Source organism: Salminus brasiliensis, chromosome 19 (genome assembly GCF_030463535.1).
Source record: "Salminus brasiliensis chromosome 19, fSalBra1.hap2, whole genome shotgun sequence".
NCBI classification, from domain to species: Eukaryota; Metazoa; Chordata; class Actinopteri; order Characiformes; family Bryconidae; genus Salminus; species Salminus brasiliensis.
In genome coordinates, this window is record NC_132896.1 from 4,086,668 (window position 1) to 4,106,386 (window position 19,719).

The 19,719-nt window shown below is 41.1% G+C and overlaps 2 protein-coding genes across 4 annotated transcripts in view; one reads left to right on the forward strand and one right to left on the reverse strand.

The window, feature by feature from the left end:
* The window catches only part of prmt7 (protein arginine methyltransferase 7), a 522,441-nt gene that overhangs the window by 413,608 nt on the left and 89,114 nt on the right, over nucleotides 1-19,719 (reverse strand). The gene's annotated exons all lie outside the window — the stretch shown is intronic.
* Nucleotides 13,437-19,719, forward strand: part of dnajc24 (DnaJ (Hsp40) homolog, subfamily C, member 24) — a 30,530-nt gene continuing 24,247 nt past the window's right edge. The window contains exons 1-2 of one of the 3 annotated variants that reach the window (XM_072664013.1): nucleotides 13,437-13,687; nucleotides 14,961-15,063. In XM_072664013.1, the coding sequence (XP_072520114.1) occupies nucleotides 14,965-15,063 (99 nt within the window). In that variant the 5' untranslated portion in view covers nucleotides 13,437-13,687; nucleotides 14,961-14,964. The remainder of the gene's footprint in view (nucleotides 13,688-14,960; nucleotides 15,064-19,719) is intronic. The other 2 variants (XM_072664012.1, XM_072664011.1) reach the window with 2 other exon arrangements.

The window sequence follows — 19,719 nt, forward strand, 5'->3', positions numbered from 1 at the left end:
GAGAAAGCAACTATAATGATCAATCTTATTCTTAACATTACTTAATGCTGGGAAATTCCCCCAGTCAGAGACTGAGCCGATGTTAATTTTGGGAAAACAATGTTTATCTTGAGAAAGCAACAATAATCTTTATCTTAACATTAATTAATGCTGGGAAATTCCCCCAGCCAGAGACTGAGCTAATGTTTATCTTGGGAAAACAAAGATAATCTTGAGAAATCAATGTTTATCTTGAGAAAGCAACATTAATCTTGAGATAACAACATCTGTCTTAAGGAAACCTTTATCTTGAGAAAACAACATTAATCTTGAGAAAGCAATAATAATCTTGAGATAATATCTATCTTGAGGTAACAGTGTCTATCTTGAGGAAACATTTATCTTGAGAAATCAACTGTTATCTTGAAAAAACAATGTTAGCTTGAGAAAACAATGTTATCTTGAGTAAGCAACAATAATCTTAATCTTAACATTAATTAATGGTAGGAAACATGTGGGAAGCCACAACTTGATAAAACCTTTCTCAAGATGAATCTTGTTTTCTCAGGATAAACATTGTTTTCCTAAGATAACACAATTTTTTTTAAGATCACAGTGTTTATTTCATGATCTTGTGAGAATAAGTAGTTTTGTTGATATCACAACTTATAATTTTTTTTCTCAAGTTTTAATCAAGAAAAAAATACTTTCTGTTTTCTTGAGATCACCACAAAATGTGATCACGAGATAACGGCACAATACAATTAACACAGCATACTGTAGGTCTGCATTCCTTGAGAACGAAGAGTCCTGGAGATTTGGATTGGGGCATCTATCTCATTTTTTTGACCACACCTCACGTGGGTGTGATTTTCAAAAAAAAATGCCTGACATTCCTCAAGAAGGAGGGATGAGTCCACAGTGGTGGTTCTGTGGATCCAGGCAATATCGTGTCACTTGGAATTTGAGGCCAGCCTCGCAGCCTCGCACCTGTAACACCTGAGTTAGGTGTCAGACAGAGTTCAACTTGAGTTCATCTCCAAGTCACCCAGGCAGATTAGGGATGTGCATCAGTGGGTCCGAAGAATAGCGCCACCAAATCACCACTACGTTACATAGGAACCATGAGGAACATTTAACAGTGGCATTGTAATGGCTGTGGATGTTAGGGGTTAATAACACATCCATTAAATCCATCACTGTGACAAATCCGGAAAAATCGGAGTGTGTAAGAATCTTGCAAAAAGCAGCTTGTCAGTGTGGGGTCATGAACTGAAAAAGCGTGAGAATTACAGAACTTATAGAGCTTTAAACGGCCTCAGGACTGAGCGTTTAATGACGCATGAATGTACATTACATGGACAAAAGTATTGGGACACCTGCGCATTTATGGCTTCTTCTGAAATCAAGGCTATGAAAACGAGTTGATCCTGCTTTTGTTGGAGTAACTGTCTCTACCGTCCAGGAGAGAAGGGTTTCTGCTAGATTTCGGAGGAACGTTGCTGTAAAGATTTGCAGAAGCATCAGTGAAGTCAGATTGTTGGATGATCACCACCCCACCCCACCTCATCCTCAGCTTCCCAGCTCATCCCAAAAGTATTGGATTGAGCATCAACCGTCATTCTAGAGAGTGATGCTCAATAATGCTGGGGGGCTTTATACCCCTCTAGCCTGCACCTGGCATTAGGCAGCAAGGGGCCGATAGGTTCATGTCAAAAGTGGGTGCATCTAAAAGTAGCTGATTGCGTTTGTTAGTGGGGTGTCCACAAACATTTGGCCATAAGGTGCATCTGCAGCCGATCCAGCGCTAAAGAGTGTCTCTCATAGAAAAGTGCTCATCTATGTTAGCATACTTCTACGCCAACACGCGCTAATTAAAAAATTCTTCCACTTGCTTGATTCAGCTCAATTAAGACGCCCCGAGACTGAGGGAAAAAAGGGGCCGTTTGGTCGACTCGCTCTTAATTGAATGGAAAACACCCTCTCTTTGGCGGAGTTTCTAAACACATGGAATACTCTGAAATGTCTGGACCCTCTGAAGCTCTTTGACTACGGCCCCCATGTGGTTGGCATTCGGCGTTGGAAAACAAACGCTAGCACTGAGTGCTGGACGGTGGCGGAGAGCAGGGCGCTGAGGCCTGCGGATAATGCCGGTTAGTGGGGGATCTGGCCTGGTTTGTGGCTTCCTGCCAAACTGCTGTCCGTCAAAACCCCTCTCCAGCCTTTTTCATGGAGGCGACCATTGTGAGAGATTTGCATGGGCTGGTGTGACAGGGTGAGTACAGTATGTGTGTGTGTGTGTGTGTGTTTGGGAGGGGGTGTTTGGTGTTTGTGTGTGTGTGTCCTGCTGAGATATAACACTTTAATCCAAGATTAGACGTGCACTCTTTTCTTTCGGCCTTGCTCAGCCCATGTCCCAGGTGCGACCGGTCGTGCGAGCATCCTGTCACTTACTCCCTCTCTTCTGTCATGAATAGCATTAACTTATGTTAAAATAACGCGGTGAGCGGTGGTAAATGTGCGTGCCTGAGTTGGTTCACACTGAGGGGGGAGACGCTCCAACAAGAGTGTGCCATGCATCAAGTGGGGGGCTGGTGTGAGGACATTCAGGTGGATTCGGCTGATTTGATCCCATTGAGAGCCTGTGGGTCTCTACGGGACGCTACGGGAAGTGTGTGGAAGCAATTTTAAGAGAACACTATGAAAATATGTGGAAGAGATATGAAAAGGTCATGAAGGTCAGGTCAGGAGGAGGACCTTCACAACACTGACACACTCTTACCCTGCAAATATGATATAATGCCAGGAGCAGTTCATCTAACATTTAGAAAGTTTCTCATTATTAGATTAGTTATTAGTAGTATAGGAGTTTTTGCATTATTTATACTTTAAATTTGTAGTAGATGCTAATACCGAATGCTAACACAAATGTAACCAGTGAACTGCTTAGAAATATGAATTAATTGTTGATCTTGAAATGATGTACTACTTTACATAAGAATGATCTGTTTAATTAAGTAAAAATGTGCAAGGTTTGGACCATACTGACCACAGGTAATTCTGAGAAACTGACCATTTGTTTTATAGCCCACATAATAATAAAGAGGAGGAGTTTGGACGTGGTCCTTCTCCCAAACTTCAGTTCATTCATAACTTTTGTGTACTTTAAATAAGTAAGTAAGGAATAAGTAAAGAATTAAGTAGATAAGTAAGGAATTAAATAGATTTCCTTAGTAAATTAGATTTACTTAGATTTAGTAGTCATTTACTCAGTCCCAATACAAACAATATTAATATTGATGTATTTTTTTAGAAATCTACTAAAGATTTCCATAGTAAATCTTAGATTAACTTTTTTTTTTTTTTAGATTTGGTAGTCATTTACTCAGTCCCAATAAAAAATCTACTAAAATGGTATTTTATATATTGGCAGAGAGTTTGGCAAATTTTAAGACCAAAAGTTACAAATAGAAACAATCAACAGCCAACAGAAATAGACTTTTGGTAGAGAAAGCTACTTTAAATGAGTAAAAAAATATAACAATAATCTTACAATAATGGCAAAATATGAAATATTAGCTACTCACTAGATTTAAGCTAACTTCACTCACCAAGGTAGTACTTTGCTGTTTAAGTGAACAGATGTATAACCAGTAATGTACAATATTACACAGATCACACTGTATATATATATATATATATATATATATATATATATATATATATATATATATATATATATTAGTAAAATCTGGAATCTCTATAATTGAAATAATAAATTTGTAACTTTTATTGAACGGTAATGAAACTGGAATAAATTCCAAGTATTTTTGGAAATTTTGTCATTGGTTGATTTATTTGCACACTGCTGGTATTTTGTAAATGATGTACAGAGACAAGAATGACAAAAATAAAGAACATTAAAGAAAGTAATAAAGAATGCATTAATTTTTATACAAAAAATCTAAATATACAAATAAAATGATTTTTTTACATAATAGTTTGTGCTAATTAAATGTAAAAAAATATTATATCTAACCATATATGCAAAAATAAATAAAGTGAAAGCTCACACATGCTGATCACATGAGCATGATGTGAATGCAGTACATCACCAAACCCAGTGATATTTGAGTCATTCTTTTAGGCTGTCAGCGTACGCTGAGCAGAACAGCACCAGCGAACGCGACTGCCCCCCCCTGCAGTAGGCCGGGACAGCAGCAGGCTGGAGCTTGGCAGGGTTCCAAGGCCTTGAATTCCTCTCTGCTCCTGCGGCGGGGCCGAGACACACAGGCTGTTTCCTCCTTTCTTCTCGTGGATCTTCTTTCTCCTCCTTTTCTTCCTTCCCCTGCTTTCTTTCTCTCATCTCTGCGGCGGTGTCAGTGGGGTGGCGCTCCGTGCGGGCCGGCCTTGGGGAAATGCATGGCGACGGGGAACAATGGGGCAGGCCGTGGACAAAGCTGCCCACTCTACTTGAATTACAAGTGGTTGGTACTCGTGGAGAATAAAGGGGGTTTCAATGGACCATTCAGGGGGCACTGTCGATCCTCACCCATGGTAAAGGCAACGGGCAAACACACACACACACACACATACACACACACACACACACATACACACACACACATACAGGCACGCACACAGCCCGAGCGCCAATGAAGTGTACTGCAAACAAACACTGCTCTGAGTGAATTTCATACTAATTACCATTCACTGAGCCGCGCTTCTGTACGCTTCAAATGTTTGCCAGCTTTTGTGTGTTGGCATTATTTACTAAAATGTAAGTGTCTGTGATGTTAGGAAACACTTAAGCATTCATACGGACTGCTGATGTCACTGGTGCCCCTGGAAGAAATCTCCTTACACCTCATTTCCCTGTTGGACTTGTTTCAATACGTGCAAATTAAGCTTTACAATTGGTTAAAAAACATGAACACGAAAATTTATTATGACTACAGGCTCTTTGCTACAGCAAATTACAGATTAGGCCTTCTTCTTGCATTGTTACAAGCCAAGTGACTGGCTGTGTATCCCAGCAACTCGTAAGCAGAATGCCAAAAATGCAAAAAAGGGGGGTAAAAAGAACGGAAAGCAAGAATGAACAAACAGACAGACAGTGTAGCTTTAAACTGTCATTTAATATTATGTTATATATCTGTTTCTATATTGTATTTCTGAATGATACTGTATATAACAACAGGGAGATGTTTATTACAAAATACTTATATTTATATTATATAATATTTTATATAGTTTTTTATTTGTCATATACACAGACATACTAGTAGTGAAATGCTCTGATGACTGTCTGATCACATTAAACAACATTGGATAAGATACATATAAGTATAAATACATAGATCATATAAGTTTTGTTCATAAAATAAACAGAATTTATAAAATCTAAAGATCAAAGGCAAAAATATGAGATACAATAAATAGAAATACAAGTTATTAGCTAAAAAAATATATATGGACATTGGATAATATATATTTACTATATTTAATATATACTTTCCCACTTTTCCTATTTATGTCTACCCTAATTATATTCTAGATTATTTATTATTATTATTTTATGTATTCAATAATTGGTGTTTGGGTGTAACTGGGAACTTGAGATCTCAATTTCGTTCCATCCCACATGTGATGCGAATAACAATAAAGTCTCATTGAATCCTTGAATATATATGTATATATGTATATATATATATATATATACAAGCTAACAACAATAAACTGACATGGAAACATGCACAAGACCAGACCAGGAACACCTGAGAATTATAAGAGGGCAGGGCTACAAAGGAGGCACAGGTGGAAACACTAACAACAAGGCGGGGCTAATGTGGAGACAAGGAACAAACACAAATAGAGCCACTTGGGGAAAACTAAAGCAAATGGAAGAAAGGCACAAACAGGAGAAAAACGTGACAGAGAGAAAAGAAAACAGGGATAGATATATACATACATATCAGTCCAAAGTTTTAGAACACTCCCAGTTTTCCATTGTTGTTATTGACATTTAGGTCCATTGAATAATTTGAAATGGTACAAAGTCCTGTGACCTCATATAGTACAAAGTCAGGCAGCACACCACCAGGGCTTTTGAGTAAAATGAACTAAAAACTTACGATGTATTTGTCTTGCTATAAGTAGCAGTGTCTGGTTACTTTTTTTTGTGTTTGACAGCTAAAGGACAACAACTAGCTCTCAGGTAGCCACTCCAGAGCAGGTGTAGCTAGTGTGAGCTCTCTCCACCTTCTAGATTCATCATCAGAAGGAACCTTTCCTAGTCTTTAGACTCTTTTAATTCAGGGTCCTGGGTGCTGACTGTGACTTTACTGAGGTGGTGATAGGAAACAGGACTCATGGTGTCTGCCACTGAAATACAGCCATTTTACTCACTGTCTAAATCCCCCTGTCAACCTACACCTGTGAGAAGTCAGAATTGTTCATGGTGGTGGTGATGGGATGTCCAATGCCTCAGTATTTCTTCCCTACGGAAAGCTTTTACATGAATATGAACATGAGTATGTGATTTGCTGCCAAGCAACTTGCACTTTACTATGCAACATTTATTTTTATTTTATTCATTCCTTCCAGTTTGGTACTGCCAATTAACCCACCCTACCACTAGCAACACTCCCGACACTAGGAGGTAAGGACAAGCAAGTAATCGCCGCTTTTCCAACTGTAAACAATGCAACATTAATGGGCAGCCCTCATGCTCTGAGGAAATCCCCAGATCCCCAGCTCCACCACACCAGCTAACAGACCTGTGCCGGCCCACATCGCTTTAAGGCTGATGGCAAAACGGCACGGCCTGGGATTTGAACTTGTGACCCCCAGAATGTAGTGGTAGCATGTAAGACCACTGAGCCACTTAATTTCACTTAGGTAAGGGCATATACTACGATACCATTAAAACTTCCACATGCCACCACAACAGCTCTGACCCATCAAGATATGGATTCCACAAGACCTCTGAGGCGTCCTGTGGTATCTGGTACCAAGACGTTAGCACCTGTAAGCCGTGAGGTTAGACCTCCATAGGCGGTATAAACAAACCTTTCTTCCTTGGTTGCGGCATTGGTAGGTGCTGACCACTGCACACCATGTGGAACATCCCACAAGACCTGCCTGGTGTTTTTGAAGATGTTCTGACCCAGTCGTCTCGAACATCACAGTCTGGTTCTTGTCAAAGGGTCTCAGATTGTGGGTGGCATCACCTTCAAGATCCGACTGTTCATTTGTTGCCTAATATGTAGATCCCACCCCTTGACAGGAGCCACTGTAGATGAAGTCAATAGTCAATGTTCTTCACTTCATCTGCCAGTGGTTTTAATGTCATGTATATTTTCACCTTATAAGGGAACCACAGCAACCCATTCACCACCTCCGTCAACAATTCTGACTCTGTAACCATTTACTGTTGTTACAATTTGGTGGAAAACTGGTGGAATTCCCCTTTAAACCAAAAACCCCACTCTCCAGATCTCCGCCGGTCTGTTTCAATGCGATGTTAATTCTGCATTCATTACTCGTACTGTTTAATTGCAGCCACATATTTTCAAAAGCAATATTCCCATTCCCATTTCCCGCAGCAGAACCAGAAAAAGGCCCTTCATTTCTTAATTACTTTTTAAGGCTGGCTCTCTTGAGCAGTCTCCTCCTTGGTTCTCACTTCTAACAAAGACTGGCTCTGAGTGGATTTAATTAGAGGCTTGGCATCGCTGGCCTCCAGCTACCCACGCACATGCTGGCGGAGATGGAGAAGTTTGGAGAGAGCAGCAGAGACTTTCGCTCTGGGGAGAGGGTCACATTGAGCTGCACCTGACGACTCTCTCTCTATCTCTCTCTCTCTCTCTCTCACACACACACACACACACACACACACATCCTCAAACGGTCCTCCCATCAGACAGGTCTCGAAAGCACTGAACTGATACTTCCTGAAATGCGAGCTGTGGAATCGGCGCTCTACTGTCAAAACAACACTTTCCCATTTTTCATCTTTGTTTGTTTCATCTGGGAAACATCTGTGTTGACTCTACCATGTCCACCTTCTGTCTTCTCCTTTTAAACACAGCTATACACGCTCACATACACACGTCTATGCTACTAAATCCAATACTAGATGGATATTACATGGCTCATTCATTAAGGGAAAACTATACGTCCAATTATTTGTGGACACCCCTTTTAATAAATCCTTTAAACACCCACGGCTGACACAGATGTGAAAATGCACACGCACAGCTCGTAAAGAAGAGAACTACTGCCAATAGAATAGGACTCTCTGGAGCAGATCAACTAACATAAACCTACTGGCACCATGCACCCTTTAATGCCAGGCGGGCTCCATAGAGGGGTATAAAGCCCCCCAGCATTGAGCTGTGGAGCAGTGGAAGAACTGTGTTCTCTGGAATGATGGTGGTGGAGCTCCATCCACTACTTTTGGGTGCGATGACTTGGGAAGTTGGGGATGATGAGGTGGAGTAATGCTGTTCATCCAACATCCTGACCTCACTAACGCTCTTGTTGCAGAATGCCATCAAATCCTCACAGCAATGCCCCTCCAAAATCTAGTAGGAAGCCTTCTTCCCTGGACAGTAGAGACAGTTCCTCCAACAAAAGCAGGTTCAACTCTTTTTAAAGAAAAAAGTGAATGCATGATTAGGTGTCCCAATACTTTTGTCAATATAGCGTATTTCCTCATGTTTTCATGGAGTGAATTCCCAATGAGAAATGCCTCACGCCGAAAAAACACTAAGCTGGACTCAAGCACAGGCTCCACCGCAAGAGCCAAACCTGTCTATTTTGACCCCCGACTCTAACTAATGACCCCTCGGAGACGCGAACACCACAGGTAACCCAGGTAAAGGTCTCAACAGCCAGGTTTCTGGGTGAAATTCATCTGTGGGTCAGTGAGTTCCTCGATCACTCATGTTATCTTGCTTACGCAGCACCTGCTACAAAGCATGAGCATCAGCCAAGAGTGTGCTGGAGCCTGAGAGTGAAGCTCGACCCCAAACCCAGGAGACGCCAGCCTGCACTGTTAGCCTGGAGTGGAACTTATAACCAGCAGACTGATACGTCGCCTGGGTGCGGAGCTGTCCCTTTCTACTGGTGCTGTTTTCATAAACCACGATCACTGTGTTAAAGGTTTCTCCTCTTTTAACCAAATGCTTGGTGTCTGAAATGTGCTTGTTTAGTATGTATGTTGCTAACAAGTAGGTTTTAACCCTGCCAGCTAGCACTGCTAATGAATTACCCCTGTGAAAGAAAGGAATTGTATATTTTAATATAATAATAATAGGCTACTTTCACAATATGCAGAATAATAAGTATATTTTTCCCTTTATTTTTTCACTGTACCGACTTAATTTATATTTCAGTATATCTTAAAATATATACTTTATTTAGCCATGCTAATTTGGTACTTTAATATACTTTCTAAAATATATAATTAGTAACTGAGCTTTTTTTATAATATACGTTTTAAATGTGTTAAACTCCTATATCTCCTAAAGGTTCCTATATATGTGTTAAACTCCTATAACTCCTAAAGGTTCCTCTAAGCACCTTACACACTAAGGTGTATTGCTCAGTAACTACAGAGACGTCTGTAGAAACTGGTGGGGCTGTTCCTCCAACCAAAGCAGGTTCAACTGCTTTTTTTTCAAAGAAAAAAAATTAAGTGAATGTGAAAGTGTCCCAATACTTTTGTCAATATACTGTATTTCCTCATGTTTTGATGGAGCGAATTCCCAATGAGAAATGCCTCACGCCGAAAAAACACTAAGCTGGACTCAAGCACAGGCTTGACAGAGTCAAACCTGTCTATTTTGACCCCCGACTCTAACTAATGACCCCTCGGAGACGCGAACACCACAGGTAACCCAGGTAAAGGTCTCAACAGCCAGGTTTCTGGGTGAAATTCATCTGTGGGTCAGTGAGTTCCTCCATCACAAAATACCATGTTCTCTGGTAATCGAAGTTTGTAATAACTGTCATGGCGTGCTAGGCCAGACCAAGAGGGATGAACACTCGCAGAGATGGAGATCAATGCAAGAGGGCTTATTCAGCAAAACCGTGAACACAACCGGAACGTGACGACAAAAATGGCGAACACAACAAACCTGGGACTGGGAGGAGCTGGGAGCTGAGCGGTCACTAGATCAGCGCTCAATACATAGACAAGGAGAGCTGGGGAACCAGCAGCTAGACCAAACGGCAAGGCCGACCCTACCTGAAACGGCAGTGTGCTGCTGCGAGCACCTGAGACCAAAGAGGAACCGCAGGCGTCCTGAAGGCGCCAATCGGTTAAATTCTCGGCCCCGAATGGTGGTGTCGATGCTCCTTAAGTACCCCCCACATGAACCAAATGAACATGAATCGATACACTGAATCAAACACACATGAACGGAAATGAGGCAGAAGTCCTTATTTAGGCCTGTGGGCGGCGGCCTGACAATAACCCGCCGTCTGTAGGCCGGTGAGGGGGTTACTTACCTACATTAGCCTTGTCTCTTCAATCCAACACTAAGGTCTAAACTTATTCAAAACATTCAAAAGTTTGGATACAAATGAATGCACATGGATGCTCTTTTAACAACACCTGTAATTTAAACATTCTGCCGCGTCCGATCCAAAAAGAAGACCAATAAGGTTAGACAACAACGTCTAGACGTCTGCTCTACAGCTAAAGGTGTATAAACCATTCAGCACTCAGAAGCACTATACTACCTAAGGCAATGTATCAACATGACGAGAAGCTAGGCTAACTTATTTCAGGGAGGTATGGGCGTCGGGGAGCCTCTATCAGTGTGCTGGTGGGATGGGTGGGATGTCTGCTAAGTTCCTTGGGGAACTTTTGGAGGTTCTTCAATTTAAAACTAGTGCTTTGAGGAAGCTTGGAGAAGAAAAAAAGGTCATTGAAGGTTCCTCTAAGCACCTTGACCCCTTAACCCTCCAAGGCTTATCACACACTGAGGTGTATTACCCAGTAACTACAGGGACGTCTGTAGAAACTGGTGGGCCATTCTCTGCTAATAGAGGTCAGTAATAACACTTTGGGCCTACCGGCGGGGCAAAGGCTGTTTAAGGGGTTAGGAGGAACCTCGAAAAGTTCAAGCTCAAGGATCTTATACTTTTAACAGTGTCGTCTACCCAAAGTTTGCTAGCTAGGAAGTAACTGGAAGTGATGGTTTTTCACTGCCATGCACCAAACTCTCATCCTTTAGCCAATCGAGATGAAAACCGTTGACCATTTGGAGGCATTCTTAAAAGTACATCTGAGGAAACGTCAGTAACGTGTTCATCTGCAGCCTGTAAACAACCACCTGAGTGTTTTTTTTGAGTCAGGGATGTAATAATTTACAGAAATCACACTAATACACACACGGACAGAGTAAAACCTGGTGCCTTTAATCACACTGGGGTTTGTTAATTAGTTGGCTGAACCTTATGCTTATCAGTAATTAACACGTGAATAATTATAGACTGGCACTACTCCTCTGTTCGGTCTAAGTTTCACTTTAGCGGCTGCAGAGCTGGAGGTAGGCCTCAGCCACGGGTGTCAGTGTGCACGGCTCACCTGTGCGTGCTTTCCATAATCAGAACGAAGCCTGATTAACACCTCCAGTGTTTCCACAAACATGGCGAGAAGCTTCGGCATGCAGTGACGGTGTGCAAATGGAATCCGACTTCCAGGAAGGGCATTTCACCGTTGGTACGTATGAGGCGAAATGAGATGCCATAACTGCCAGAAGTGCCACAGCATAAACATTCCTGTACTTTAAGTGTTAATTGGCAGCTTAATAGGAATGTGAGGAACGTGAGGAACACGAGGAAGGCTTTACTTAGTGAAGGCAAACGGTCTGGAAGTCTAAGGTGTGGCCTGATGATACGCAACGGCAAAGGGTTGTGATACCCGTGTGTGTGTGTGTGTGTGTTTACTATCTGTGAGATGTGGCACTGGGTCAAAAATAAATTCCTGGGCGATTCTCAGGAGTCCCAGGATTTAAGACGCATGGTTAAAATGATCAGGAATTCATAAAAATCACTATATAAATAAATAGATAAATAATAATAAATAATATTTTTAATTTATATTACTTAATTATTGATAATATATATAATGTATTATGTATATATATATATATATCATATTTAACAATATTATTTAATTATATTTGAAATATTATTAATCTTGAAAACTGAAGATTAGTGTTTTGGGGTCATTCATTAGAGTCAAAGGACCCAAGTTTGGCTCTCGTGGTGGAGCCTATGCTTGAGTCCATCTTAGTTTTCAATTCAGTGTGAAAAAGGAGCCCTCGCTCCATAAAAAAACCTGAGAAAATGCACCATGTGGACAAAAGTATTGGGACACCTGCTCATTCACTGTTTCTTCTGTGTGTGGGCTGACCTCTGAAGTCAAAGGCCTACAAGACAACTGTAAAGCTTACCTGCATATAAAATCACGTATTGCTTTCTAATATCCCCCATATCAGCCCAATGCACGAAGACAAACAACATGCTTGTTGTCTGTCACATGTGGCATCTATCAGAGTGCTCATTAAACGCTTTGGTAATTAGCAGCGACAGGCAGAACGGCTGAGGTGTGTTTGGTGTGATCTGTCCTTCTTCTTCGAGACCCACTGAATTATTTATTTATTTATTTATTTATTTATTTATTTATTTATTTAAGTGTTTAATAATTCTCAGCACAATTAACAAACACCCAACGATGTTTCACACCCCTCCCGTGGTCACACACTGAGACAGTTCTGTAACCGTTTTGCAGAGACACACTGCTGTACGGTAAACGTGGTGGAGCCTCGTCCCTGTTCTTGAGACCACCAGTGAATGTTCTTTGTATTATATTATATTATATTATATTATATTATATTATATTAAATTAAATTATATTATATTATATTATATTATATTATATTATATTATATTATTATTTTGACTCAGTAAGCTGAGGTTATTCTAATATGTACTGTACCCTATATGTCGCTCTATCAGGACAATTGGGACATTTTAGGCAAAATATTAAATATCAACATAAAACCATTTGAGAGCATTTTGAGATTAAAGGTTGATTTTTATTGTTATTATTATTATTATTTTTACTACTACTACTACTATTGTGTGTGTGTGTGTGTGTAAAACCACTGTATTTGTAATAAATAATTATTTAATTAACAAATATTGTTATTATTATTATTACTATACGTATCATAACAAATTTTATTTAGATTAATATGTTTAAATAATAAAAAATATATAATATTTATTTATAATATATTTATTAAAGTCGCTGATCCGTTGCCATGGACACGGCGTGTTCGCTCCCCGTGATGTGTTACAGTCTAAATGCACCGGGTAGAAACAAGACCCCAGTGTGCCATTTTCTCCTCTGCTTTAACATTAACATTTTAAATATGCAGTTTATGTCGTTTATAATATTACCAGTAATATATAAACCTCTTACAGTGTACTTACTTTCGCTATCTCACAAAGTATAATGTACTTAATGTGGATGAGCAGCCGTGTTCCTCTCGGGCGGAAGCCGAGAGAGCGCTGTTGACAGCATGGCTGAGAGCAGCAGCGAGTCCGAGCAGAGAGAGGGGGAATTTCTCTGACATGAGGTTTGACTGCTCGGGATTTTGTTATTGTGAGTCTGGAATTCACGGTTAGTTTGTGCTGTGCCGTTAGCGATGTTTATTAAATTGCCTTGTGGGGTTTATCGTTGCTGTAGAAGCAGATTAGCGTCGGGTTTACCGCTCGGTCAACTCCAGGTCCGGAAAGTAGGAATCCGCCCCGGTGTTTGTTTCCGCCTGCCTGGGCCGGCCCTGCTGCAGCTGGGCTGACAAGGCAGTCCCCACAAAATCCGGGGGCGGATTTGTACTTTATGGACCTGGATTTGCCACATCTTGCCTTAACCAGTGTTTTGGTCTTAGTCAGTGTCTTATTTAGTTTCTTGCAGTATATTATTAATCACCATAATTAATTACACTGTTTATTAAGGACTGGATGGTCTAGCAAAGTGTTTCTCAGCCCTGGACCTGGAGGCACCCCTCCCTGGTCCAGCTGATCAGTTATTTAACTGGAAGTCAGGGATTCAGAGATGATGAGAGGGTGTGTGAAAGCAGGGCAGGGTGCCTTCAGGACCAGGGCTGAGAAACACTAGCAGAAGTGCCTGACCCTGATCCAGGTCATTGAGGTTGACCGTTGATTTACTGACTGGTCCTTATTATAGTGCTTACCCTGTTCCCAACATACCTAATCCAACTTATCCACCTGTTAACAAGCTCCTCCTAAGGTGGTCTTGTTCTAGCTGGAGACCTTTACAATGTGCCGGGCAGGGGGTTCTCCAGGACCAGGGTTGGGAACCACCGCTCTACTTGAATCAAGACTCCTTCAACTTTTACAACAAATCAGAATCGGTGGATTGGTGTACACTATATGCCCAAAAGTTTGTAGTCGCTGCTCTGTAACAGCCGTCAGTGTTCTGGCGTGAGGATCTGATTGCATCCAGCCACATGAGCGCTCCAGTGAGGTCGGGTACTGATTATGGATGACAAGTGCCATTCCAGCTCATTTGAAAGGCATTGGCTGGAGCTCCATCAATCCAGAGAACACAGTTCCACTGCTCCTCAGCTCAATACCTGTGGGCTTTATACCTCTCTAGCTGACACCAAGGGCACGGTGACCTTAGGCTAAGTGCAGCTGCTCCAGAGCTTCCTGATCTATCGGATCCATCTGCCCTTACATATAGAGAGATTTTACAAACTGTGTGCTCAGCTGAATGCCTGTGTGAGCAATAATTACACCTTTGTGAATGCTGGATACGTTGGAACTGATGTATAAGGACATTGATGTGTTCATCAGAACTGATGTACTATTGTAGCCCTACTCGCACACATGGACTTTGATAAGTCATTGTTTTCTTATGTATTCTGCAGGATTATGGCAAATCTCCAGAAGAACTGGTACTCCATACTTGGTGCGGCACCTACTGATGATTTACACGAGCTGAAACAGAAGTACCAGAGGCTGGTCCTTCTGGTAGGTGTCTTTTGCTTTCATTGCCTCATGGACCTTCCAGATTTTATACTGTTCATTGCAGTAAGATTCTTTATTTTTTTTGTCAAAAGATGAAATCACATGTAACTTTATAGCATTTTATTGACTCTATCAGTCGTATGATCATATTCATATCATGTGAAAGTGCTGTAGGGGAGCATGCACAACAAAATACACAGCAACCTGTAGATTTAGGAAGATGCAAAGACCTCTAAACGATATCTCAGAGCCAAAATAAAACTAAAACTAAAACTGTACTACATTAAATCCCCCAAAAAACTGAGCTGGGTACCCCAAAAGCAACAAGAATGGTAAAGCGAGCATCACATTGAGCATCTCACGCTTTCTCTAGCAGTTCAGATCATCTTAGCACAGATCTTTTCTGATATTTGTAATATTTCTATTTTTTAAAAATCACCAAGCTTTAAAGTGAGCTGATTTTAACGAGTTGATTGATCATCTAAATATAGGCTGTGCCGCTTACTACCACTGCTCAAGACATTTGACTCTTCCACAGGATGAAACGCACAGCTAACAGCATCACACTGCACTGTGAGAGTGTGTGCAGTTTCAGGGTATATATTTTCTTCTCATTTCTGATATCAGACCAATAAACTATAATCATCAATACCAATATGTCATATCTGTATTAGGTAATGTTAGCGATTGTACATTTGATGCTCTGTGAGAAACTGGACATAATATTATAGGCTGATGTGCCCAAACAGAGCTCAGAGCCCATATAACTAGCTAGCTTGGGTGACTGGGGAAAAGTACCAGTTTGTTTACATTAAGATAAAATGAGAAAGTAGAAAATCCAGGTCCAGAAGACTGGGGGCAGTGGTGGCTCAGCGGTTAGAGCGCCGGGCTATCGATAACAAGGTTGTGGGTTCGATTCCCTGGCTCGGCAAGCTGCCACTGTTGGGCCCTTGAGCAAGGCCCTTTACTCTCTCTGCTCCCCGGGTGCTGGAGTTGGCTGCCCACTTCACTGCACCTAGTTCGCTAGTGTGTGTGTGTGAGTGTGTGTTCACTACCACAGATGGGTTAAATGCGGAGGCACATTTACACAAATACGTGCACTTTTACCTTTACTAGTCACTGGCTAAACTGCCTGAAAGTCAGTGACAATATTGGCTTTAGCTACAGGGGGCAGTGGTGGCTCAGCGGATAGAGCCACAGGCTATTGATGACAGGGTTTAGGGTTCGATACCTGGTCTCGGCAAGCTGCAACTGTTGCTGCCCTCCGCTTCGGGCATGTGTGCTCCCTGGCCCCTGTGTGTGCTTGCTCACGAGTGTGTATGTGTGTGTTCACTGTGTCCAACACTAATGATTTTGTCTGTGAGGAGCATTAAAGTCAGATAAAATGTGGAAGTGTGTAGGATATCAGAAGTGTCAGTGAGCGATCATGGTGGTACCAGTATTTTCCCCACTTAGAAACAGTGCCCAACTCACCGCACTGCAAAGCCTGACGCATTCAGATCAGTCTTAACTGCCTCGGTGTGAAAGAGAGGTGATTTGTTCTTTTACCAGGTAACAGAGATGTCTGACATTACTGCTGACGTTGCTGAGACACAAGCATGCAGCCATGCTAAACACGGGGTTAGGTTTTAGCATCGTCGGTCAACTGGTTTGGAGCTCTGCTGCATGACCGCGCCTGGCAGAACCCATCAGATTCCTTTCATTTCAACTTCTGAAGGAAACCTGTAGTGCATCCAGCTGCACTAATGATAAAGCAGGTGATCTAGACGTGATCTGTGGGTGTTGGCAGTAGTATTTTTGTTTCTTTATTAAATTCCTCTCATGAACTTCACATATGACCCCTCCAGAAACGAGCGCACGCACAGTTCCACTGCGGCAGCTCTGCTATTTTTAGTCGGCTTGCTTTTTTATTTGAACTCTCTCGCAGCATTGGCAGTGCTTTTAATAGGAGGGGTTTGGATTGATCGTGATTGATTGGCGCGCTCCCTGCGCTCACCCTTGCCCTGTTTCATGTTGTCAGTGTTCAGTGTGGCACTGTCATTAGGAGGCAGGCTTTCTGCGGGCGGACAAGACTGTCGGCTTTACGCAGGAAGCACTCGCAGCGCTGCATGACTCAGTATTCTGTCATTAGATGATTCAAAGGATTGATTCCTCACTTCATGATATGGGGTCATGGTGAAATATTGGAATGGGGGTATTTAACGGGTGGAGGTGCTACCTTTACATCACTGTGTGTACTTTTCCTGAAGGGTTATTGTCACATCACATTTAATACAGGTGTAAAGGTGAGTGAACAATGTAGGTGCACCATCCTCCAAAGTAGTAAACAGCAGAAATATATTAAAAATAAGAATTATAGAATACATATATATTAATTTACACTATACACACTATAGGTATACTATACATACAGTATACACACTCTGTACACACACCATACATACACTATACACATACTGTACACACAGTATACATACTCTATACACACACTATACACATTCTATGCATACTCTATACACATACACATTCTATACACACACTATACACATTCTATGCATACTCTATACACATACACATTCTATACACACACTATACACATTCTATGCATACTCTATACACATACACATTCTATACACACACTATACCCATACTATACATACAGCATACATACTCTATACACACATTATGCATACACTATATACATACTCTATACACATACTATACATACAGCATACATACTCTATACACACATTATGCATACACTATATACATACTCTATACACATACTATACATACAGCATACATACTCTATACACACATTATGCATACACTATATACATACTCTATACACACAAAATACATACAATATACACATTCTATACATACTCTACACACACTATACATACACTATACACGTTCTATACACACACTATACACATACTATACATACAGCATACATACTCTATACACACATTATGCATACACTATATACATACTCTATACACATACTATACATACAGCATACATACTCTATACACACATTATGCATACACTATATACATACTCTATACACACAAAATACATACAATATACACATTCTATACATACTCTACACACACACTATACATACACTATACACGTTCTATACACACACTATACACATACTATACATACAGCATACATACTCTATGTACACTATACATACACTATACACATTCTATACATACTCTATACATACTCTATACCCACACTATACATACACTATACACATTCTATACACACACTATACATATACCATACATATTCTATACACATTCTATACATACTCTATACACATTCTATACATACTCTATACACATTCTATACACACGCTATACATACAGCATACATACTCTAAACACACACTATACATATACTATACATACTCTATGCACACACTATACGTACTATACTATAGCAGAAAAACAAGATATGATACCAAATGATACATTGAGATGCTTTTAAATGCTACACAACATTTTAAATTTCACCCCTATTAAGTAACTGGGCAGAGCCAATCACGCCATAGAGATCCTCCTTGAAATGGTAGCGTCAGGCAGGGATTTTTACTCACTTTGTCTCGTAATAATTGAGTACACATTTGCTCGTCCCACCCTGTAAGGTTTAATCTGCTCGGTTTAATCTCAAACCCATTTCAATTACAGCAATCTCCAGTAAATCCATCAGGACGCCTGCAGAGCAATTAGAGGAGCGATTCCGCGGCCTTCTCTTCCAGGCCTGTGACTCGCATCACACAGCAAAAGAGTTACCGAAGTCTGCCCCCGCCCAAGGCAGTGATGCTCTGCTTTGAGTCTACTCTGGACTCCTACCGGTCAAAAGTTTTCGAACACCACCCGATCTCCTTTTCAGCGGTCCACTGGCCGTGCTGCACGGCCCAGGCAACCCTGCCTTTCTTATTGTATGTTAGCAATGACTTCCTCGCTGCCGCTAAACCTGCAGTCGAGCCTGCAGCTCCAGGTCTTCTCTTCGCAGCTGTACCTGAGGCTTGCTCCAGTGTGAAGCTGCTGAGCTGCAGGGTGGTGTTGTCATCTGAGCTGCCGATCACACAAGTAGCTCTTGACTCTCAGAAACTCAGAAAGTTGTCACACATTTTATACACACACTATACACATACTATACATACAGCATACATACTCTATACACACACTATACACATTCTATACGTACTCTATACACATACACATTCTATACACACTATACATACTCTATACACATCCTATACACACACTATACCTATACTATTCATACAGCATACATATTCTATACACACACTATACATACTCTATACCCACACTATACACATTCTATACATACTCTATACACATGCACGTTCTATACACACACTATACCTATACTATACATACAGCATACATACTCTATACCCACACTATGCATACACTATATACCTCGACTCTCAGAAACTCAGAAACTTGTCTTCTGATGCTGTAGTGGGTTCGAGAGGGTCAGACCTTCTCCTGTACAGGACTCTTCAGTTCCCATCTCCTTTTCCAGTGTGGGGAAACTGGACCTACCACACTCTGGCCCAACTGGCCTTCTCTGAAGTTTGTGATGTAAGTACTGCAGTAGAGAGGGCACTAA